At 50.0% G+C, this 25,072-nt stretch overlaps 2 protein-coding genes across 2 annotated transcripts in view; one reads left to right on the top strand and one right to left on the bottom strand.

Annotated features, from left to right (window-relative positions):
• The window catches only part of ERRFI1 (ERBB receptor feedback inhibitor 1), a 731,587-nt gene that overhangs the window by 31,496 nt on the left and 675,019 nt on the right, over positions 1-25,072 (top strand). The window lies entirely within an intron of this gene.
• Positions 162-10,412, bottom strand: PARK7 (Parkinsonism associated deglycase). Its single transcript, XM_049775417.1, is given in 8 exon segments — positions 162-302; positions 989-1,075; positions 3,442-3,504; positions 4,037-4,075; positions 4,078-4,111; positions 7,275-7,376; positions 9,388-9,498; positions 10,371-10,412. Coding segments are annotated over 7 exon segments (555 nt in total). The 5' UTR covers positions 9,478-9,498; positions 10,371-10,412; the 3' UTR covers position 162.

The following is a 25,072-nucleotide window of genomic DNA, read 5'->3' as shown; positions in this document are numbered from 1 at the left end:
CACGTTTATTCTACATTTGAAATGGTCGGACCCCCTTTATCCCACCACATCCGAGACGAAATGAGGGACTCTGGGTGGGCCCAGGCCTCGTGGGCTCGCAGCTTGCCTTGCACAGGGCAGGGTCCGAGGGCGGTGCTAGTCTCGGAGCACGAGCGGGCGCCTTCACCTGGTCGGCCCACGGCCTTTGCCGCTCAGGGGCCTCGACGATGGCGGAGCGCGAACTCGAAAGCTGGTGCCTGGTCCGCGGCTGGTAAGGATTTGCCCGTCCTTCTCCACGCGACTCTCCGTGTAGCTGTAGTGATCTTTGGGAGAACACGGCGCCCCCAATGCACACAGTCATGCTTGGTTCACCCGCTGACTGCCCCGGGCTGCGCCTGGCTCAGGGTGCCAGAAACAAGGCCCAACAAAGGGGCCGGGAGCACTGCACATCGGGCAGGCGGGGCAGTGAGGATGGGGGTAGAGGGCAGCTGCCATGGCCCCACACGGTCCCAGTGGGCAGAGACCACGTCAGACCCGAACCCAGACTCCAGGCAGGACTTACAGGAAGGGACTGACCCTTGCCCCCATATTCACTGGGAGATGAAAGGGGCAAAGACCCATGTGGCCCCAGCCGCCCCAAACCCAGTCCACCTCCTGTCCCTTGGTGTCTGAGTCCGAACCCCCTTCCCTGAGCTCAAGGGATGTGCCTCGGCTGTCCGGGATTGCAGCCACAGGGTGTTTCCTGCAATGCTGCTGAGACAGGCCTGACCCCACCAGGTCCGCCTCATCTGCTGCCCCCGCCCCCACAATGGGGCCTTCCTTGGGGCGCACAGGCCGCCCCACTTCTCCCTCTCTCCATCTAGCATCCGCTCAAGGAAGCAGTCACCAGCCAGCCCAAGGCTTTATCACAAGGGAGACCTTGGTCACCAGCGGCTTTCCCGGCCCTTCTGACCCCCAAGAAAAGATCCAAGCAAAAAAAAAAAAAAAAAAAGACCCAAGCAGGACGTACTTCCATTCATCATTTTGTCCTTAGCCCCTGGGTGAGTGGTGACTTTGCTCCCGAAGCCTATTTCATGAGCCAGCAAGGCCGTGGGACCTGAAATCAAGAGTAAGAACATGGGGCTGGAGTAATAACACAGCAGTAGGGCATCTGCCCTGCATGCAGCTGACCCGGAACGGACCCAGGTTTGATCCCCGGCATCCCATATGGTCCCCCAAGCTTGCCACAAGCGATTTTTTTTTCTTTTAGTTTTTGGGCCACACCCGGTGGTGCTCAGGGGTTCCTCCTGGCTGTCTGCTCAGAAATAGCTCCTGGCAGGCACGGGGGACCCTATGGGACACCGGGATTCGAACTAACCACCTTTGGTCCTGGATCGGCTGCTTGCAAGGCAAACGCCGCTGTGCTATCTCTCCAGGCACCACAAGCAATTTCTAAGCGCAGAGTCAGTGAGCAACCCCTGAGCACCAACAGGTCCACAGGCAGATGCTACAAAGCCCTTCCTTCTACAACAGTCAGGGGTTCCTGCAGCCCAGACTCTGGGTTGAGTGCCCTCAAGCCCAGTCTCTGCCTTCGCTGATGCTTTTCTACGATAGCCGGTCCAGGAAAGCAGCAGTTTCACCGTCCCTCAAGGAACCAGTCAACTGGTCAGGAAAGAGAACCCCCAATCCACCCATCTCAGAGGTTGATGTGTGGGAAAATCAGGCCTAGGGGGCGGACCAGGGCCGGGCTCAGAGATTTTCAGGCTGCTCTCCTGCTGATCAAGGGTGGCCATCAGTGACGCCCATCCCTTCATGCCTGTTCCCCCCAACACCGTCTGCTTCCTGGGGCTGCAGAACCTGATTTGTAAAGCCTCAGGGTCCCCCCCATATCCCTGCAACAGGGGACAGACAGGATGGAAGGCACCAACTTCCCAAGGCAGCAAAAAGGGCATGTCAACAGCGCACCGTGTGGCCAAGAATGGTGCAAACATTGGGCCACCTCTGCTCCCTTGCCTGAGCACAAACAGCGTCACAGGGACCTTGCTTGGAGAGACCCAGAGCTCTCGTACAAGTCCCAGAATCCTCACCCCCACCTCACTCTCAGCTTAAGAAAACATCCACGAATCCTCCTGGCCAACGGTCTGGCCGAGTGTGGATCCGTCCCCTGCCCACCACACTCAGAAACCAGCTCTAAAGACGCTGGGGCCCAAAGGTGCGCTTGACTTGCACACAATAGACCCGGGTTCGAATCCCGTACCCTGTAGGGTCCCCTGAGATCAGCCAGGAGTGATCTCTGAACACAAATGAGTGTGCCCCACCCACAAAAAGGAAGAAAAATGCAGGCTTGCAGGCTTTCATCAGGTAGCCTTGCAAGCAAGAAACGAATTTTAAATGGGTCTCCTGACACATTTAGGCTTTAAAAACATGAGGGCTGGGCCCGGAGAGATAGCACAGCGGCGTTTGCCTTGCAAGCAGCCGATCCAGGACCAAAGGTGGTTGGTTCGAATCCCGGTGTCCCATATGGTCCCCCGTGCCTGCCAGGAGCTATTTCTGAGCAGACAGCCAGGAGTAACCCCTGAGCGACGCCGGGTGTGGCCCAAAAACCAAAAAAAAAAAAAGAAACATGAGGGCTGGGACTGGAGCTATAGCACAGTAGGGAGAGCGTCTGCCTCACGGTGGTTGACCCAGGTTTGATACCTGTATCCCATGTGGTCCCCCAAGCCCACCAGTCACGATCCCTGAGCACAGAGCCAAAAGTAATTCCTGAGCACTACTGGGTGTACCCCAGCCCTCCCCCAAGACACAAGGAACTCTTTTTTTCTTCCTGCCACATTCAGTGGCTCTCAGAGATTACTCCTGGCTCTGCATTCAGGAATCACTCCTGGCAGTGGTTGGGGGACCGACCATATGGGATGCTGGAAATCGAACCTAGGCTGCCATGTGCAAGGCAAAGGCTGCCCTGCTGTGCTACTGCTAGGCCCGACTATTTCGTTCTAAATCGTGTAGCAGAGGAGACTGGGGAGAGAATCCACGGGGATGCATGGGGCTCTGCGTGCAGGATTCACTCCCTAGGACCAAACCCCAGAGCACTCAAGTGGACAGACAACCGCCTCGGGGCACTGGGTGGTGTGGGGCCAACAGCTCCTCCAGCAAAGCACCCCGACTCATGCTGGGGCAGATACTAATGTAACCCGGCTGTGGCTACCAATACTGGGGTGGGGTGTTTGAGCCCGGGTGCTGGTGGATACCCTGCCAGCAGAGACCCCAGAACTGGCTGGTGACAGGATCCCAGGCGGCCTGATTCTCCTCCGAGCTCAAACATGGACAAGCCCAAGTTTCAGGGAACATTGAACCCCAGGCCCAGAGATGGCAAACGGTCCTCACTGCTGGAACAATCCCCCATATTGGACCACCCCAATCCAGTAGACGGTAGCCGCTTTGGGAGGTGGGAGGAGTTTCTGGAAGGGCGGCAGCGGTTCGTACCTGCGCAGATGGCAGCGATGAGGCCTTTCCTCTGCTCCTGCTCCTTTAGGACCTCCCGCACTGCTAGCCCGACTGCAGATGAGACAGGCTTGAGGACCAGGGCGGGGACACCAGGGCAGCCGCCTCCCTCCAGGGAGACAGAGGGTCTGGGGTGCCATCTGTGGGCACCATCTCTGTCCCACTGCTGCTTACCAAACCCTAGGCCACACACCTGAACCTCTCCCCTCTCCCTTCTCTCTCTCCCATCCCTCCAACTCTCTCCCTCCCTTCTGGTCTCTCGTTATTGTCTCCCCCCTCCCCATCTCTCTCTGTCTCTCCTTCCTAACTCTTCCGTCTCTGCTTCCGCCTCCAGAAAACAGACTCCAACCACCCCAGGCTGGGGGGCAGGGCAGCAAGGGTCACCCTCACATGGTCACCCCTTTGTGCTCACGATGGCCCAAAAACTTCTGACTCAGACAGTGTTTTAACCAGCGATAGACCGTGCTGGGACCAACTCCAGCTGCTCCTGTCTTAGTTCCTCGGTGCCCCCCAGAAAGCACTCTAGACCTAGACCTCCCGATCCGAAACACCCCACCACACTCAAACAAGCAGAGACTTTGCCGAGCATTTACCTCACATAAGTTCTGTGCACCAGATTTCCTCCAGGCAGAACCACCACGTCATAAGGTCCCTGGAAGCAGTTTATTAAAAAAGAAGGAAACATAGGAAACATTTACTGGAAATGGTCTAAGTTTGTTTGAAGTTTCTGGGCTACATCTGGCAATGCTCAGAGGTTCCTCCTGGCTCTATCACTTCTGGTGGTACTCTGGGAACCCTGTGGGATGCCGGGGATCAAACCCTGGTAGGCCAAGTGCAAGGCAAATGCCCTACCCGCTGTGCTTTCACTCCGAGCCTGTATGAGTTCTATTCAACAAGAAAGTCAACCCAACTACAATCATGCTTGTAATCATGGTGCTTAAATAAAGACTATACATATATAAAACCAAGAGTCTATAGCGATATAAAATTAAAAGAAAAAAAAAAAACCTTAAGTCAAAGGCACAAATTTTTTTTTTTTTTTTGGTTTTTTTTTTTTTTTTTTTTGGGCCAAACCCGGTGACGCTCAGGGGTTACTCCTGGCTATTGGCTCAGAAGTCGCTCCTGGCTTGGGGGACCATATGGGACGCCAGGGGATCGAACCGCGGTCCGTCCTAGGCTAGCGCAGGCAAGGCAGGCACCTTACCTCCAGCGCCACCGCCCGGCCCCAAAGGCACAATTTTTTGAATTTTCTGAAAAATTAACCTGGGAAGAAAATGACGCATTTTAGTAACGCAAAAACCAAAACATTCCAGAAATTTGTCATTTCAAACTTATGACAATTACAAAACAGAAACTGGCTTAGCAATATATGTAAGAGGTTAAAAATTTTATATTTTTAGTCGTTAATCAATAAAATAAAACATTTTAGGATTATTTTTATTTTTGAGAGGGGCAGAAGTGGGGCCACAACCGGCAGTGCTCAGGAGTTCCTCCTGACACTGCACTCAGGGATCACTCCAGGCACTGCTCAGGGAACCGTATGGGATGCCAGGGATAGAACCTGGGTTGGCCACGTGCAAGGCAAGCACCCACCCCACTATGCTATCACTCTGGCCCTGTGGGTTACTCTGAAAGACCAGAAATATCCTGCTGTGGTTTTAAAATCAAGCAAAACCGAACATGAAAACGGAAACCTAAGAAGAGTTTCCTTCCCTGTGACATAGGCACAAAGGTCAGTACTCCCCCAAATAAATACCAAGCAGCAAAGGGCAGGAAAGGACAAACAGGAGCTGGAGCCTAGTTCCCCTGCTACTGTGGAGGGTGCCAATAGGGACCCTCGATTACCCTCAGGACCCTGAATTTATTTGCTTCTTTACTTTGGTTTTGAGGCCATACTTGGCAGCACTCAGGGCTTACTCCTGGCTCTGTGCTCAGAAATCACTCCTGGCAGGTTTGGGATCCCATATGGGATGCCGGGGATCAAACGAGGGCCAGGCAAGTGCACTTCCTGCTGTGGTATCACTCTAACCCTAGAGCCATGAATTTCTGGGAAAGGATGACACCCCACCCACACACACACACACATGTGAACCTACTCGCCACAGGGGTCCATCTGCAAAGACCACTCCTGGGGGAGATTGTAGGGACCCCACCACACACGCTACTAGCAACCACCCTGTTAGCCTGACCCCCGCAGCAGGGTGTGGACAATTGTCTGTATACTCCTGGGAGGGGCTGTGTCTGAGGAAAGGGGGGGGACTCTGCCCCTAAGAGTGAGGGTCCCTGGCTCAGGGCCCTGAAAAAGTGACCCCATTTAAGTGGTCATTGCTTCTTCCTTCGCCCAACAAGTGTGAGCTGCCCCAAGCAGGAAGTGACTCGGACTTCAAGTAACAAAGTGGGGGCGGAAACCTGGGTTTGGAAGAGCACCCCACAGTGCTGAGGCAGCACCCCGGAAACACAGTAGGACCAAAGCCAACCTCTGCGTTCTAGGTTTGTTCAATGGGTTAAGATTCTACACAAGGGGACCAGAGCAATAGCAGAGGGAAGGGCTCTTGCGTTGCAAGTGAGTGACCTGGGTTCCATCCTCGGCATCCCATAGGGTCCCTGAGCCTGCCAAGAGTAATTTCTGAGCACAGAACTAGGAGAAACCACTGAGAATCACCAGGTGTTGTGGCCCAAACAAAACAAGCAACAAAATAGAAGCTGATAGGGTGTCCAGGCAAGTCACCCACATCTCCCCTCAAGCTAAGCACCTTCTTATTCTCATACTTTCATGTCTTCTACTCTGGAGAAGCTGCATTCTCTCTTGGGCACATTTCTTTCTCTTTCTCTCTTCTCTCCTCCTCCTCCTCCTCCTCCTCCTCCTCCTCCTCCTCCTCCTCTCTCTCTCTCTCTCTCTCTCTCTCTTTCTCTCTCTCTCTCTCTCTCTCTCGCACATATCTTTCTCTTTCTATCTCTTCTCTCCTCCTCCTCTTCTCTCTCTCTCACTCAGGCACATTTCTTTCTCTCTCTCTCTCTCTTGAGCACATTTCTTTCTTTCTATTCTCTCCTCTCTCTCTCAGGCACATTTCTTTCTCTCTGCTCTCTCTCTCTTGGGGAACATTTCTTTCTCTCTTCTCTCTTTCTCGGGCACATTTCTTTCTTCTCTATCTCTCTCTCTCAGGGAACATTTCTTTCTCTCTTTTCTCTTCTCTCTCTCTCAGGCACATTTCTTTCTTCTCTCTCTTGGGGAACATTTCTTTCTCTCTTCTCTCTCTCTCGGGCACATTTCTTTCTTCTCTCTCTCTCTCTCTCTCTCTCTATCTCTCTCTCTTCTCTCTCTCTCTCTCTCTCTCTCTCTCTCTCTCTCTCTCTCTCTCTCTCTCTCTCTCTCTCTCTCTCTCTCTCTCTCCTCTCTCTCTCTCTCTCTCTCTCTCTCTCCTCTATCTCTCTCTCTCTCTCTCTCTCTCTCTCTCCCCCTTCTCAGATTCTCCAAGTAAAATTTGCTTTTGCTTAAAAAAAAAGATCTCTCTCTCTCTCTCTTCTCAGATTCTCCAAGTAAAATTTGCTTTTGCTTAAAAAAAAAGAAAGCTGATACAGAGACCAGAGTGTTGGCACAGTGGGAGGCAAGTGCCCTTGCACGCAGCTGACCCAAGTTCAATTCCCGACATCCCATGTGGTCCCCTGAGCCTGCCAGGAGTAATTCATGAGCACAGAGCCAGGAAGAACCTTTGAAGACTGCCAGATGTGGCCCCCCCCCCAAAAAAAAACAACAAAAGTGGATACAGAAGCCCTAAGGCCACAGGAAGGAGAAACTCCCAGCCCAGAGAACCAACCTCTTTCTTCGCCTCCTCCAGACTGGCATCGGGGCAGATGAGGACATCCCGGCTGCATTGCACGGGGTCTTTTCCAGCCAGACCTGCAACTGTGACCTTAATCTAGAACAGAGACACCTCAGTGAGACTCAGCCTCCTACAACATAAATCCAAAACCATAATTTCACAGCGGTCTTATGATTGAAAATAATTTGGCAAGAAATACTGCAAAACTGCCTTTATTGGCGACCACATCGGCTGAACATCTACCAGTGGTCCTCAAACTATGGCCCTCGGGCCACATACTGTATTTGTATCTGTTTTGTTTCTTCATTGCAAAATAAGATATATGCAGTGTGCATAAGAATTCGTTCATAAATATTGTTTTTACTTTAGTCAGACCCTCCAATGGCCTGAGGGACAGTGAGCTGGCCCCCTGTTTAAAAAGTTTGAGGACCCCTGGTAGACCCCCAGCTAGATCTCGGCGTGGACACCATATTCCCCCACTGCTCCAGTCTGGGTGGAAAGTTCTACTATCAGCCAATTAATAATCTCTCCTGGAATCTCCCCATGACCATTTCTACCTCAGGGTCATCACTTAAGGGAGAAGTCCTAATTCAAATCCTGAAAACCAACTTTATTTTTAAATTTTATTGATTGGTTTGGGGGCCACACCCAGCAGCACTCAGGGGTTACTCCTGGCTTCTGTACTCAGAAATCAATCCTGGCAGGCTGAGGGACCACATGGGATGCTTGGAATCGAACCAGTTTCCTTCAGGGCTGGTTGCATCTAAGGGCAAACGTCCAACTGCTGTGCTATCTCTCTGGCCCTGAAAACCAACTTTTAACTTGCAAGCATTTGCAAAAACAGACAGGACTTGAAAAAACAAGAGCGAGGACTTGAGGGGAGGACAACAGACAACAGCTAAGTACTGTGAACTATGGCCCACTCTTTGTTCTTGAAGTTTCCTTTTCCTTCAGTAGAGAGTCCGGGAAGAGTCCCATGTCTAAGGAAACCGGGCCAAGAGCCCCACAGAATGATACCGTTATCAGCAGGATATGGCTTCGGCCAAACGCTCAAGAGCAATTTTACATGAGTAAACCGGTTAAGCTGTGTCTGTCAGTAGCTTCCCTGGTAAAGATCTGAGTTAACAGGTTAAGAATGGGGTCGGTCATGGAGAACAGGGAGTGCAATGAGGGCAGAGAAGAGGCCACCAGGACAGTGAGAGTTAGGAATGATCACTCTGGACAGGAACTGGGTGCTGAGGAGGGAAAGTGATATGCTTGATATCCCTTCAGGAACGATATTGCAAACCAGTGTCTAAAAGAAAAAAAAAAGCAAGGGGTTGGGGCTGGAGTGAGAGCACAGCATGTAGGGAATTTGCCTTGCATGCCGCTGACTCAGGTTCAGTCCCCAGCATCCCATAGGGTTCCCTGAGCCTGCCAGGAGTGATTCCTGAATACAGAGCCAGGAGTAACACCTGAGAACTTCCAGGTGTGGTCCAAAACCAATAAAAATAAAATAAAAAGGAGAGAGAAGAAAAATGTCTGCCATAAAGGCAGGTGAGGGAGGGGAGGAAGAAAACTGAGGACACTGGTGGTGGGAAATGTGCCCTGGTGAAGGATATTGGACACTGTATGACTGAAACTCCATCATAAACAACTTTGTAACTATGGCGGGAAATGTATTATGAACAACTGTGCAAACCAACGATTGAATAAAGTAATTTTAAAACTTAAAATACAAAGACTGCCCTTTGGGACAAGGATCTGGTATCTCTGTGCCTTACATGTCTCCAATGGTACAAATGAGTCACATTTGTTCAACAAACGTATTCAGCACGACGCTCCACCTGCTATTGCAGCGTCTGCTATTGCTAAATACCAAAATAAAGACTCAAAGTGGGGGTGTGCAGGTGAGGGGTGAGAAGGTAGATCCAAGTGCATTAACTTAGGGGTCCTCTGGGGGTGCAGGGGAGCCTGGGCAAGGACTCTGTCATGCTTTTATTTCTTGAAAGAAACGTGCTTGAAAAGGGTTAAGGGGCAAGATACCACCCAGTACATCTCATCACCCCAAACCAGCTTCTCAAAAACCATGTTGGAAAGGGGAGTGGGCTGGGGTGGGGGCACTTACTCCAGCGCGCCTCATCACATCCACGGGAATAACAGTCTCCATCTCCTCGGCTCCTTTGGCCAGGATGACCAGCGCCCTCTTGGAAGCCATTTCTATCTTTCTTTGAAGGTTCTTTTAAAAAGTACATGGGGGAGGGGTGTGTGTGAGATGGGGAGAAAACTTTGAAGAAAACATTTGTATGGCAACCTCCAAACAGCCTGGTTTTCTATTTCGTTTTCCATTTCTCTGCAGACTAGAGAAAGTAAGTGAAGAGGTTTTGCCAGACAACGAAAGCACTAGGATTCTAAAGTCTAGAAGAGTTGCCAGCATGGCTGTTTAGGGGGCCCCCATCCCCGTGTGTTTCTCAAATTGTCCAAATACCATTTGCTAACTAAAGAACACATAAACCGGGGTTCGCACTGCCACCCACGTGGGAAGAACCAAGTCCTAAAGAAAAGACTCAAGTTTGAGAGCCAAATGTTCAAACAGGCCTGTTAGATATCTGGAAGGTTTTATTATTATTATTATTATTATTATTATTATTTTAGTCCCAATAATTGCACTACTAAGTCGAGGGGGGGCGGTGACTAACTGTCATCATTGCAACTTTGGGTTTGGGGTATTTTTTGGGGTGGGTGGGACAGGTGGGAAACCCCCCACCTACGAAAGCCACCCCACTGTCTGCTCTGGCCCTAATTGCACCGCCTAGAATGCTGACACCGTGGGGTTCCCAAGGCTGTGGGGTCCGTGCAAAAACCTCTGAATTGCAACACGGCATTTGCCGCCGTGCAAGCCACTAGCTAGCTTGCAAACTGGAGCTATATTCTGCACTGGAAACGCGGCCAGTGCAAAGGCCCCGGGGCCGCACCGTGCAGCGAGCGTGCCCGAGGCGCTCCGACCCCGGCCTGGCGCCCTGTCTGCAGCACCACGCGCCACGCTTCCCAAGCCCAGACCTGAACCCCGGCTCTTCCCACGGACGCGCCCCTCGACCCGTTCGGAGACACCTGCCCGGCGAGGACAGCTGAATCCCAACCTGGAGCCGGACGCGCCTGCGCGGTGTTGACTCCCGCACTGCGCAGGCGCGCGATACTGACCCCGCCCCTCTCCCAGACCTCGTGACCTCCCGTACTGCGCAGGCGGCGCAAGGTGCCTGCCTCTTAAACTTTGCACGGCGCAGCCGCACACCACCGAGTGGCTTCTCCCCTTCTCACGGCGCAGGCGCACGACCCCTGTGGCTCCGCCCCCTTCTCGCTACGCAGGCGCAATCAGCACAGTTGTATCCCGGGATTACCGGCCATACTGTGTGTGTCCTGTAAGGTCATCCTAAAATCTCGCGAGTCTCTCAAATCTCGTGGAATCTCGCGCTCTCACTATGGTCCTCTCCCTTGCCCCTTTACTACAGCAGCACCGTGACTTTGGGACCCGTTTTTTTTTCGCCTGCGATTCTTTCTTGCGGGAATGCTGCAGCTAGGGTTGCCCCTTTGCGCTGCCGCCTGCATTTCCCCTGTTTCTTGGAGCGCTTTCTCGTGTCCCTTTGAGGATGTTGTCGGATTGTCGGGGGTGGAGAGATTTCCTGGCCTTGTGTTCCCCATGCTTGCTCCCCGCACACACTCCTTTCCCTCTGCCAATTGATGCAGTTTCGCGTCTCCAAGTTCTTTTTCTTTATGTCTTGTTGCTTTTACCTGTTCCAAAAGAAAGAGCTGCTATGTGACCTCAAATAACATCGCAGGAGCCATTGCATAGAAGACAGGGACTTGGTTGGCATCAGACATGACTTCGAGGGCTGTATCACAGATCCTAAGGCGGGGATCAAATGCCATCAAGGCTAGACATGTTTTAGGGATGGTTCAGGATGACCAGCATGTGCAAATGAGAATGTACAATAACCAAATGTCCCATGTAGAGAAAACGAAGGGAAGACATCAGTAGGCTGTTTTTCAATGAAGATAAAGAAGAGCCAGGAATCTGGCCCTCAGTGGAGAAGGGTTTTATCAGCTCTGGGAGCCTTATCAATAGTGTAAAGAGTCTTTAATTTCTGCGTTGAGTCAATGTTGGGGAGGGGGAGAATGCAGCAGGGCAACTTCTCCCACTGAGTTGTTGCTCTCCGGACTACAAGCCTCAAGTCAATCTGTTTTAGATTTTCCTAAGGCTTAAGAGTTTGATATTTTCAAGGAGAAGATAAAAGGGGGTAAATTGCAGAACAGATGGATTCTAGTCCTGAGCCCCACCTTGTTCCATCCCACCCACCTCCCTACCCCACAAAGCTAACAGTGTGAATCCTTTCTTGGGCATCCTTCAGTTTGCAATTTTCTGCAAGCAAATGCAAACATGTGCTATTTTCTTCCTCATAAAAGTGAAGCTGACTGGCTTGCTGTTCGGCCCATCTTGCTGAAAGACTTATCACTTCTCATATCAGAACTTCTTTCCTCCCAGATTAGCATGCCAATGTGTCCAACTGATAACACTTCGGTTGTTTCCAGTTTGCTCTGGGAACAGTGGAGGAGAGGAAGCAGAGGCCTCTCCACACCCCACAAAAGTTCTTACCAAACTCAAGTATGGGAGTTGAGTAACGGCAAAGCTTCTCGAGGTTTCCCTGGATGTTGTCTATTGACATTCCACAAGCTCAAACAGGGATAGGCCCAAGATGGAACAGGGAGCGTCTACTTCTTCAGATGCAATAAGAGTAATTATCTTTGAAAACTAATTGGATCTACTGTGAGGAATATTTTATTGTAAAATTGAGTAGTGTTTATTTGAAGATAAAAATCTTTTTTAGGGGCCGGAGAAATAGCTTGGAGGTAAGGCATTTGCCATTCATGCAGAAGGATGGTGGTTCGAATCCCGGCATCCCATATGGTCCCCTGAGCCTGCCAGGAGCAATTTCTGAGCATGGAGCCAGGAGTGACCCCTGAGCGCTGCCGGTTGTGACCCCCCCCCCAAAAAAAAAACAACTTTTTAAATTAGTATCTTTATTTAAACACCTTGATTACAGATATGATTGTAGTTGGGTTTCAGCCATGTAAAGAATACCCCCCTTCACCAGTGCAACATTCCCCTCATCAATGTCCCAAATCTCTCTCCTCCCCACCCAACTCCCACCTGTACTCTAGACAGGCTTTCTACTTCCCTCATTCACTCACTTCGTTCTGATAGTTCTCAATGTAGTTATTTCTCTAACTGCACTCATCACATTGTAGTGAGCTCCATGTTGTGAGCTGGCCTTCTAGCCGTCCTCTCTTTTGTCTCTGGGAATTATTGTAAAAATGCCTTTTATTGTTCTTAAAACCCATAGATGAGTGAAACTATTCCGCGTCTATCTCTGTCCCTCTGACATATTTCACTCAGCATAATAGATTCCATGTACATCCATGGATAATTTCATGACTTCATCTCTCCTGAGGCTGCATAATATTCCATTGTGTATATGTACCACAGTTTCTTTAGTCATTCATCTGTTGCAGGGCATCTTGGTTGTTTCCAGAGTCTGGCTATTGTAAATAGTGCTACAATGAATATAGGTGTGAGGAAGGGAGTTTTGTATTGTATTTTTGTGTTCCTTGCATATATCCCTAGGAGTGGTATAGCTGGATCATATGGGAACTCAATTTCCAGTTTTTGGAGGAATCTCCATATCACTTTCCATAAAGGATGGACTAGTGGCATTCCCACCAGCAGTGAATAAGAGTTCCTTTCTCTCCACATCCCCGCCAGAACTGATTGTTCTCATTCTTTGTGATGTGTGCCAATCTCTGTGGTGTGAGGAGGTACCTCATAGTTCTTTTGATTTGCATCTCCCTGATGATTAGTGATGTGGAGCATTTTTTCATGTGCCTTTTGGCCATTTGTATTCTTTATCAAAGTGTCTGTCCATTTCTTCTCTCCATTTTTTGATGGAATTAGATGTTTTTTTTTTTCTTGTAAAGTTCAACGGTGCCTTATATATTTTGGATATTAGCCCCTTATCTGAAATAAAATCAAGATAAAAATCTTGATTCCTTTTGCTCTGTTTGATGACTGTGTCCTTCCAAGTTATCTTACCCCTGGGAGCAAAATACCTCATCTCTGTTCTTTCTTGGATCCATCCAGCCCAGCATTCAGGGACTCATCATAAAGACAGCCTCCTCAGTCCTTTCTACTCAACCCTCATCTCCACAAACAGAATTTCATTTACTTAAAAAATCCTTCTGTAAACATCTGGAGTGAGCGGGTACTCACACAAGCAAGGAAAGTGTGCCCCTACCTGTAGTTTTTAATACAGCACTAATATTACTGTGACTTCTCACCACATCCCAACTTCGTGGTCTCAAATACTACGCTATTATTATTATTTCTCACTTCTTGGTTTTAGATATGATTGATGATTTCCTGCCATGCCTTTTCATTTTACAGATGTGACAGTTTTGTTTGGAAACTAGCACTTCCTGCCACAACTTTTCACTTAACATCAAGTTTCCTTGGGAAACTGGCAAAGGGGTGAAATGACTGCATCAAGGGCCATAGACTCTTTTTTTTTTTTTTTCTTTTTGGTTTTTGGGCCACACCCGGCATTGCTCAGGGGTTACTCCTGGCTATCTGCTCAGAAATAGCTCCTGGCAGGCACGGGGGACCATATGGGACACAGGGATTCAAACCAACCACCTTTGGTCCTGGATCGGCTGCTTGCAAGGCAAACGCCGTTGTGCTATCTCTCCGGACCCGGCCATAGACTTTTGACGAATTCAGAAATCACACTCGAGTCATCATAAACTTCATCAGTGCTATTTGGCTGTTGGGCAACACTCATTCCACTCATTACTTTTCAGGGTTGGCCCAGTCATCCATCACATTTACAGGACAGAGCTGCAGCATTTAATGCTACTTCCCCCAAATCTCTGCTTTCTCCCACTGGCAATGAAGACTCCTCCAGGTTCAGTCATTTCCAGGTAAAACAACCCCATCCTCCATCGCCACACTGAATATCTAACCAGTTCTGATGCAATGTAGGATGTACAAATGAAAAGGCACAGCAGGGAGGTCATTCGTCTAGCATGCAGCCAATCAGGGTTCGACCCTGGCATCCCAGATGGCCTCTCAAGCCTGACAGGAGCAACGCATGAACACCGTTGGGTGTGGCCTAAAAAACAAAAAGTACAATAAAAGGCCCTCCAGGCTTCTGCAAGCCTGAGTTGCTGGCTAAGTAACTTCAGGAAGGGACAGCCACGCCCCCTGAGCACACCCCCAATAAAAGATGGTCTTCCTATTTTAGTAGCTTAATATGAGAGCTAGTGGGCTGAAGAAATAGCACAGCGGGCAGAGTGCTTGCCTTGTACATCCTATGCATCCCATAGAATTGAGCACCTTTAGAAGTGATCTCTGGGCCCGGAGAGATAGCACAGCGGCGTTTGCCTTGCAAGCAGCCGATTCCAGAACGTAAGGTGGTTGGTTCGAATCCCGGTGTCCCATATGGTCCCCCGTGCCTGCCAGGAGCGATTTCTGAGCAGATAGCCAAGAGTGACCCCTGAGCACCGCCGAGAGTGGCCCAAAAACAAAAACAACAGAAGTGATCTCTGAGAAGGGTCTGTGCAATAGCGCAGCGGCAGGCCATTTGCTTTGCACACGGCTGATCCAGGATGGACCTGGGTTCTATCCCTGGCGTCCCATATGGTTCCCCCAAGCCAGGAGCGATTTCTGAGCTCACAACCATAAGTAACCCCTGAGTGTCATGGGGTGTGACAAAAAAAAAAAAAAGTGATCTAAGCACATAGATAGTAGTAATCTCTGAGCATTGCCAAGTGTGGCCCCCAAATCAACCAAATCAAATTATAACAGAGGAAGTAAATTTGGGCTGGGGGTCATATTTTAAAAAGAATTAATAAAAATAATTAATTTTTCCAGTATTCATCATTAAAACAGTCTTACAGTCCAAGACTGTGAAAAGCCTTGCAGGCCTTGCCAGACTGTATTCAAGGTCCTGCTGGATCTGAAGAGGACCCTTAGTACACTGTTTTTTTTTTTTTTTTTTTTTTTTTTTGGTTTTTGGCCCACACCCGTTTGATGGACGCTCAGGGGTTACTCCTGGCTATGCGCTCAGAAATCGCCCCTGGCTTGGTGGAACCATATGGAACGCCGGAGGATTGAACCACGGTCTGTCCTACGCTAGCGCTTGCAAGGCAGACACCTTACCTCTAGTGCCACCTTCCCGGCCCCTAGTACACTGGTTCTAAGCCCAGGGGCACTGTCCCACTGCCCCCCAAACCTTAGGAACAACTGAAACCTCTTCAGGGGCCTTTCCTTGCACGTGAAGGCTTTTGCTTCGGAGAAAAACCTCTACAAATTCAAATCAGCATTTTCTGGGTGAAGAGATGGTACTGGGGGTACAGTGGTACTCGGTAGGTTGTAAGTTGGCACTCTAGGTATGGCAGGGGCTTTGCACTGGGCTACAGCGGCTGTACCCCTGGTTCAATTCTACAACCCCTACACATATCACACAGTCCCCTACCACCACATATGACCCCTAGCACCACCAAGGTCACCCTGGAGAGTCAGCAACAGCCCCTGAGCACCAGGTTGAGCCCTAAACCCACCCCACCCATAAAATAGCATTTTCTTCTTAAAACAGATTAGGAATTTCCCTATGCCCATCAAAGATAAATGGCTTGCAATTCATATACAGTTTCCCTCTCAGGAGCATAATTCACTTATCCCAAGTGCATAGAAATTGGAATCATCCCAGGGTGACTGGAATACAGACGCTGGTAGGTCCCAGCTCTGCGGGAGTCACCCTGCCAGCAGATCTACACAAAGGCTCTGCTCTGAGTTCCCAATTCATCGTTTTTTCCCTCCCTTGCATGATTCACTTTAGCAGCTTTGGGGGAATCCACCAACATGTCACCCCTTTTCTACTGAACTCTGGGGGTGGGTGTCTTCACCCTGGAATGTGTCTCTGGGAGGGGTTCACCCTGGAATGTGTCTCATCAGCACAGATTGCAACACCAACGAGTTCAAAATTAAAAAGAAAAAGGGGGGGGGGGTCCATTGCAGAAACTAGGGCCCTCTGGGGGCCACTCCACTCCTCCTCTGGGCTCGCCCCAGAGGGTCAGGCCTAAACGTCAAATTTCCCCTCAGGAGCCCCCCAAAAGGTCAGGCGGGCGGACACCAAAGGAGAGTGGGCGAGCCCTGACATTTGTCGCAGTGAGGGGAAATTCTGACTCCGAAGCCTGTGAACGGCCCCCAGCCCGATGTCCCCCAAGCGCCCACCCGTGTGAAACCAGAGCCTCTCCGGCAGGGCCGACCAGGAGCCACACTCCCACTGACACCGAGCGCCGGAAGTGGACCAGCGCCGCTGATGACGTCATTATACTTCCGGTCCAGGGGCGCCCACGATTGGTCGAGACCGTCCTCAGGAGGCGGGAGGGCGGGACTCCGAGCCTCCCGTCCCTAAGTGAGCGTCATGGCCGCCCTCTGGGTCCTGCCTCGCTTCTTTTTCCAGTTGTGGCTCAGGCGGCACGAGCCAGAAAACATTGGGGGCGGGGTGCAGAGGCGTCCAGGGACCGCGAAGCAGGGGTGTTCCCAGGATTCAGCCAGGCTGGCTGGCTGCATGCACCCTGGTGGTCCCTGGATGGAGGCCTGTTTTGGGAAATTTGCAGAGGCTCCTCCTTGCAAAGCTGGCTGTGGCCCCCCAAATTTTTGCTGTCCTGACGGGAAACTCAGGCCCTGAGGGGGTGGGTGGAAAGGAGAGTCAGTCAGGGTTAGCCCAGGCTTTTTTTTTTTTTTTTTTTTACCAGACCTTTCCCTTGTAAAATGAATAAATAAAATTTATTTATACATAAATAATAATAAAAATAACAATGAAATAATAATAAATACATTTATAAAGTAAAATTAGTTTTAGGGAGTTTGGGGTCACACCCAGCAGTGCTCAGGGGTTCCTCCTGACTACGCTCAGAAATCGCTCTTGGCAGGCTCAAAGAGGGGTACCTATGGGATGCCAAATGGGATTCGAACCACCGTCCTTCTGCATGCAAGGCAAATGCCCTACCTCTATGCTATCTCTCCGGCCTCTTAAAATTTAATTTAAAAAATAACTAAGCCTGCCCGAGGCTAGGGAATGGAGAGTTTGGAGGCCTTTGGTGGCACCTTTGGGAGTTCATTCTACTATCATGATGTTCTCAGATTCGAGGCAGCTTATGATAACTGGGGTCTCTGGGTTTCTGGCTGCCCTGCTGTGGAAGCCTCCTGACCCCTATTCACTGTGGGGGCTGCATCCAGCGTGAGAACAAAAACACCCTGGTGACTTTTTTTTTTTGTAAGGCTGTAGGCTGTACAGGTAAAAGCTGAGTGGGGCTGTGAGGAGGGGATTTAGGCCCGTGGGAGAGTGCGGAGGATACCCCACTCTCTGCCTTCACGTTTTTGCCTCTTTCTCTCACTTGCAGTTTTCTTGAAATCATCCTTTAACCGCCTTCAGCATAGCTATCCCATTTACCAAATACCCTCAGTCTTCCACAGATGTGCCATATCACAGAAGGCCACCTTGATGCCATTTCCTCCTTCCAGGGAGCTCTCTCTCCTTTCCCTCAAGCCTGCTCTTCTCCCCTCACTATTGAGTGGGTCTGTCCTAATCATCGGTGGACACTTCTTTCTCTATAGGAAGGCGGCTGCAATGGTGCCTCCTCACAAGTCAGTTAAACTCATGGCAGAAGCAGCTTGCAGTTGGCAGCTCTGGGGATCAGGGATATAGCCAGATGGGGATGGAAGAACAACTTATCCCTAGGTGGGTGTGTTCTAGTTAGGAAAACCTGCACAGGAAATGTGTCATCCTGGATAGAAGGGAGATGGAGAGTAAGAGGAAGGAGGGGCTTCCTTAGAAGAGAAGCCGGAAGGCTTTTTCTCTTTCTGTTGGAGAAGTATCACCTGGGAATGAAAATCTTAGCCTAAAAGGGAGCGGTAGGGCCACACTAAACACGAAGAAGGATCCGTTTGCTCTGACATAGGAAAATAGATAGTGAGTTGCTGTGAAGCCTGGAAGTTGCTTGAGGGGCTTGACCTAGCAGACAGTCACCATGTTCACGGACCATGCGGCGTTTATTGAGAGGGTTAGTTGAGTCTCTGTGCAAACATCTGAGTTAGGCTGTTCCTCTGGAGTAATGGAACTGCCAAAGTCGAGGAGGTGCATTTGGTGGAGGAAGAAACAGATTGAAGAAAGGCATCAGGTGGCATGAAATACTGATCATCATGCAAAACTTCAGAAAGAAATAAAATTTTTCTCTTGTTGACTTACTTTTCAGTTAGAAGGAAGATACTTGCCTGTCAGTCACGTGGCATTTATAAGATAATCCGGGACTTAATTCTTTTTATTGATGATTACTGCTTTTATAGATTGTTGTTTTGAGTTTGTGGATCACAGGGTACAGTGATGCTCTGGGCTTCCTCCTGGTTCTTTACTCAAGGGTCATTCCTGGTGATGCTCAGGGGACTTTATGATACCCATGATGCAACCAAGGTTGGCTGTGTCATCCATCATTATTGCCCTCCTAAAGGCTAAGGTGCCAGATCCCCCAAATGATGAGCTTCAGCCTTTCAAGAGAACCCTATTTGATCATAGTTGATGCAGTCCTTAACAGTTTCTCTTCCTTGGGGCCGGAGCAGTGGCACAAGAATAAGGCATTTGCCTCGCACACACTAAACTAGGATGGACCATGGTTCAGTCCCCAGCATCCCATATGGTCCCCCAAGCCAGGAGTGATTTCTGAGTGCATAGCCAGAGTAAACCCTGAGCGTCACCGGGTGTGGCCCAAAAACAAAAAAACAGAAACATTATTTCTTCCTTAACTGTAAAATCACCCCTGGCCATATTTCCAACCCCAGGTGAATGGATCTGAAGAAGGGTAGCCATAAAGCATGAATAAACCAAGCCAGCAAGAAGAGAATCATGGAGTCAGTTTGCTTCTTGTCTCATGGTCTCTCTACACCCCAAAACCAAACTGACCTTTCTTTATTAAACCAGTACAAATTCTCCTGGGTAGGGGAGGTTCGAGTAAGATCCAGGTGGGCTTTCATATAGATATAAGAAATAAGTGAAAGGGAAAGGGGGAAATTGGGAGAGTGCCTTTCTTTTGGGTAAAGGCAGGGTGTGACCTAACAACAGCGTGACCAACTCTCTCTAGCAAGTTAAAATGTGGCTATAATTCTTCCTTAACTTCATCATTGTGGGTATCCCCACCCCCAACTCATCTATCCCACCTGAATTCAGAACTGCCCACATCTGGAATGGGAGGGTAAAGGAGTCTGCAGGGGGGCGGGGGAGAGAGGGGATAAGAAGGAGAGTTAGAGAGAGAAGTGGGAGAGAGCCATCATCATCAGAAATGCAGCATCAGATTCAGCATCAGCAATTCAGTATCATCGGGAAAACAGCAGCAGTACCATCACCAAAGGGAGTTAATCAGCCTGGAAGCCAGTTAGGAAGCCTGGTAAAAGCAGCTGAAAGGGAGACAGAGGCTGAGAGAGCCCAGAGGGAGTAGAGAAGTAGCTGCTAGAAAAAGGCTGTGTGAGGCCATGTGAGGAGGTGTGCATGGCGGTAGGAAGCGTGAAATTAAAGCTGGCTGACTCTTGAAAATTCATCTGACTGCTTTGTGAATCTCTGCCCCTCATCCTGCAACCTTCAGACCCGCCAGACCATAGGGGCTGCAGGAGCTGGGTCGAGTCCAGAAAGGCCTCACCATTCCCACTACCAACTCTAGGAATAATTAATTTATATTAAGAGTACACCATTTTTTCATTTTTTACTTAGATCCGAAGAGATAGAGGGGTTGAGTGCATGGCTTCATGAAGTGCATCCTTGATGCCTCAGGGTTACTCCCAGTGCCCTGGTGACCCCGCAATGCTCTTGGGATGACCAGGTGCTCCCCGGCTCTGCAGGGCCTGAGCATCAACCTTCACACACTCACTCACGTCAACTCTGGGTCATTCAGTCCTGCTTGTCAGTCATTTATCTCAGTTCTTCACGTTGACACATTGACATTACGCGTTTCTTGGCAACCATTCATATGTACATGAGTTCAGTCAAGTGTGGTTTCCAAGCGAGGGCGTGCAAACCGCCACACTGTCTCTATCACTTGCTGAGTCAGAATAGTTTTTTTTTTGTTGTTTTTTTTTTTTTTGATTTGAGGTCACACTCTGCAGTGCTCAGGGCTTGCTCCTGACTCAAAGCACTCAGGGATCACTCCTGACAGTGCTCTGGAGATCCTATCGGGTGCCAGGAATTAAAATCTGGTTGTCGTGTGTGCAGGGCAAGAACCCCACCCACCGTGCTATTGCTCCTGCCCAGAAGATCTTTTTGTTGTTATTATTAATTATTATTTCACTAGAGTGGGTAGCTTTGCCCACAGTCTGGGACACACATGAAGGTAGCTATTCCCTTGGAGTGTATCGCCAAGTCCTCTCGGGCAGTGAGGCATGAAGGAGAAATGGGGAGACACTTTTCAACGAGCCCATCTAATATCAGCTCTCAAGACCTGGGAAGTGATCTAATAAGTGACCTCTTTCCCTACAGTCATCTTCTTCCCACTTTGGTCCCCCCCCCCCCAACACACACAGATCTAAGCCCCACTGTGGGAGAAGTGAGGAATTCTTGTGAAGATGGCAGAGGCCACTTGTATGGGGCTCACTGAGCTGCACTAGTACTTGATATTAGAACCCCAAGGGTCGGTTTCTTTCCTTGTCTGACAGTAGTTTATTAGAAAAGATAAGAAAGCAGGATCCATGGGGCATGTCCTAATCCATGCAGATTAGGACAACTGGGAGGGCACTTGCCTTGCTTATGGTCAACCCAGATTTGATCCCCGAAATCCCAGATGGTCCTATACCCTCACGTCACCGACAGGAGTAATTCCTGAGTGCAGAAATAGGAGTGAATCCTAAAGCATCTCCAGGTGTGGCCCAAAGCAAAAGAAAAAAGAAAAAAGAAAGAAAATGATTCCCTTGCTGAACCCATGTCCACAATGCAGAAAACTATCTAATTGTGAATTTATTGAGCAGAAAAAGCACATAAGAACCAGCCAGGTATTTAAATTCAGTGTGGAGAAGCAGGATGCGGGGAGATGGAAGAGATGAAGGAACAAAAAAACTCTACTTGCTTAAAAAAATCTTCTGGCTGAGAACCAAGGGGAGATATTGTAGAAGGAGGTTTTGGGTCAAGTACAGTTGCAGGATTCAATAGAAACATTCTGAAGAATTTTAAGTGGAAACAGCTGTCTCAGAGCTAAAAGCAAACTGTACTGAATTCCTCTCAAGGCAAAGTATTTATCTTGGTACAAATGACAGTTGGCATCCAGGACTGTGGACTAGGGTCTGATAGGGTCAAGGACACCAAGAATATTCAGGATCTGAGGACAAGGGCTGGGGAAATGGCATCTTTTCACCATTCCCTACAAGAATCTCACTCTCCTTTCTTCTGCGGGTGGGTATAGGCAAACACCCTACCCACTGCACACTCTCTATGGCCCCATTCTATTTTCATGCTTGCTTTTGGGCCACAACTGTTTGTGCTTAGGGCTTACTCTGGCTCTGTGCTTAGGGCTAACATCTGGAAGAACTTATTGGGGGGGGGGTTTGGCTCACACCTGGAGATGCTCAGGGGTTACTCCTGACTCTGTGCTCAGAAATCTCCCCTGGCAGGCTCAGAGGACCCTACGGGAAGTTGGGAATTAAACCACCATCAGTCCTGAGTCGCTGTGTGCAAGGCAAATGCCCTACTGCTGTGCTATCTCTCTGACCTCCACATCTGGTAGAACTTGGAAGATCACAGGCAATGCCTGGATCAAATACAGGTCAGCTGTATGTCAGACAAAGGTCCTGCTGGACTAACACTCCAGCCCTATAAACAATCATTTTCAAAATTGCTAGAATTTTAAAGAGTCATGCCAAGTATCTCAATTGTTTAGATATAGCTGAGACTTTTTTGTCTTTTGAAAAGCAATTTTTGGTGGTGTGGCTAGGGGCACAAGTACACCTGACCATGCTGATTGTAGCCCCTCTCCTCCTTGCTGGGGGTGGGGTGTCACTCTGAGCAGTTCTTGGGGACCACTTGGTGCCAGGGATGAATGGGGAAGGCGAGCTCTAGCCCTTTGCGGTAGCTCCCCAGTCCCCTTTTGTGAAATCTTGTCTCTGTTTGTGTTCGACATTCCTGCAAACATTCCCAACAATGCCAGTCCAGGATGCTGGACGGTTCTTGTAAAGGTGCCCTCTTCCAGTCAGCTGTTTGCTTACTCAGAATCAGAAGAGTTGTTGCTCATGAAGAGCCTTCCCCAGCTTCTGACGTTGTGCAACTAGGGTGGATTCCAAGGTCATTCTCCAGGATTTCCCAGGCCACCAAGGGGCAAGGAACAGCATCACAGCCCTGGACCCTGGATCTTCCCAAGAAAGCCCCTTAAGATCTTACATCCCACTAGATGACACATCCCACGGGAAGCACGAAGCCTCAGAGGCTCCCAGGGCTCCCCCTTGTCAACAATATGTTTATCTTTGTGACGAGGCTGGGAAGTTGGCCAGAACATGTTCGACTCAACAGCATCTGTGCTGGGAGGTGAGGCCACAGAACACCTGGACGCAGGTAAGGCACCTCCCAGCACTTCTGGGTGGGGGGTGCTGCAGACTCAGGTCAGGACATGCTGTGGCAGTTACAAAGCCAATAGGAGGAGGGAAAGAGCAGGGCAGTAGGTCCGAGGGAGCCTCAACAATGCCTCCCCTCTCTGGTCTCCCCATCTGCCCTGCTGACTGCCTTCCTTGCCCTGTTCCCTGACCAGCTCCCCAGTTCTTTCTCAGGCATCTCCCAGGCTCCCTGTCACCTCTCCTGTCACCGTGGTGAGCCTCAGCAGCTTCTGCCAAGGAAGCTTAGGGGGACAGGTGGGGACACAATCTTTTTTGCTTGTTTTGGGGGCAAATCCAGTGGTGCTCAGGGCTGACTCCGGGCTCTGTGCTCCGAGCTTGGGGGACCCAACAGGATGGGATGCTGAAGGTTGAGCCCAGGGTGACCACGAGCAAGGCAAGCACCCTCCGTGCTACCCCATCTCAGCCCTGGAATATGTTTTTGAAAGGACAGGAAAGTATTTCCTGGACAGCGGCTACTTTCTCCCATGTGTCATCTCAGCCACATTCAGAGACACCCTCGTCCTGCTTCGTGTCCAGGCGTGGCCCCTGGGTTCCCAGGAGATGCGCTCAGGCCTGCCAAGTACACACAGCCTCTTCCCTCAGGGTGGGACGTCGGTTTTAATGTCAGAAGGAGCCAAAGCTTGGATGTTACTCTGATGGAGATTAGCCTATGTGTCGCCCGGGGTCCCCTCCCATGTATCACACAATAAAATCAAGGAAATGTGAGGAGTCGAATCGTTGGTTCTCCCACCTGGGTGTTGTCGCTTTGCTGTGGGGGTGTGTGTGTGGGTGGGTGGCTTTTGCAAGGCTTATGGCAAGAGAGGAATTTTTGTTGGTTGTCACTGCATTGCAACATTAGCAGATAAACCACCAGCATCAAGCAATGGGAGGCGAATGTGAAAGCCAAGGAAAGCCGCCCTCCAGTGAAAAATGTTTGGTGAGAGAGAAAGACCGACAGGCAGACAGACAGTTCATGAATGCATGATGGGTTCTCTCCACAATTTTATTTTTTTTTGAACTTTATTTATTTGATTGATTGATTGATTGATTGATTGGTTTTTGGGCCACACCTAGTGGCTCTCAGGGGTTACTCCTGGCTCTGTGCTCAGAAATTGCCCTTGGCAAGCTGGGGGACCATATGGGATGCTGGGAATCGAATCAAGTCCCTCCTGGGCCAGCCACATACAAGACAAATGCCCTACCCCTGTGCTATCTCTCCGACCCCCACAATTTTGTTTTTTACTTTAATTTTTCGGATTTGGGGCACACCTGGCAGCGCTCAGGGTTACTCCTGGCTCTGTGCTCAGAAATCATACCTGGCAGGTTTGGGAGACTCTATGAGATGCCAGGGATTGAGCCCGGGTCAACTATGGGCAAGGCAAACACCCTTCCCGCTGTGCTATCACGGTGGCCCTTATATTTCTATTTTGTGATTTCAAATTTGGGACCACACCCAGCGGTGCTCAGGGCTGACTCCTGAGTCTCCACTAGGGATTGTTCCATGAGCCTGAGAGATAGTGCAGGGGGGAAGGTGCTGGCCTTGCATCTGCCTCACTTTGACCCCTGGCACCATATAGGATCGGTCCCCTGAGGGGTTGACTCTTGGCTCTGTGCTCAAGGATCGCTCCTGGTGGTGCAGAGACTGAGCCTGGGCCAGTGGACTGTGCCCTGGACTGTCTCCAGTCTGGAACCTCAGCCTTTCTTTTTTTGTGTGGGGGTTCCACACCCAGTGACACTCAGGGGTACCTGACTCTGTGCTCAGAAATCGCTGCTGGTTTGGGGGACCATATAGGATGCCGGGGATCGAACCCAGGTCTGTCCTAGGTCAGTCACGTGCAACGCAAATGCCCTACTGCTGTGCTATCACTCCAGTCCCAGACCTCAACCTTTCAAAGTCCATGGTGGCCCCTTCAGGAGAGCCTGGAGAAAGGGCAGGGGAGCCGGGCTTTCCTGTGGACATGTGCTGGGCTGGCACAGGCCTTGGAGGGAGGTAGTTGGCAGTGGGCAGTGCCCAGCAAAGTTTCCCTCAGCTGCCTGCCCCCTACCCCAATTCTAAGAGACTGGTGAGAAAAGTATTTTCCTG

This window comes from Suncus etruscus, chromosome 6, assembly GCF_024139225.1.
Source record: "Suncus etruscus isolate mSunEtr1 chromosome 6, mSunEtr1.pri.cur, whole genome shotgun sequence".
Lineage (NCBI taxonomy): Eukaryota > Metazoa > Chordata > Mammalia > Eulipotyphla > Soricidae > Suncus > Suncus etruscus.
The sequence above is the reverse complement of the archived record's forward strand: the minus strand, read 5'-3'. Positions and strand labels throughout refer to the sequence as shown.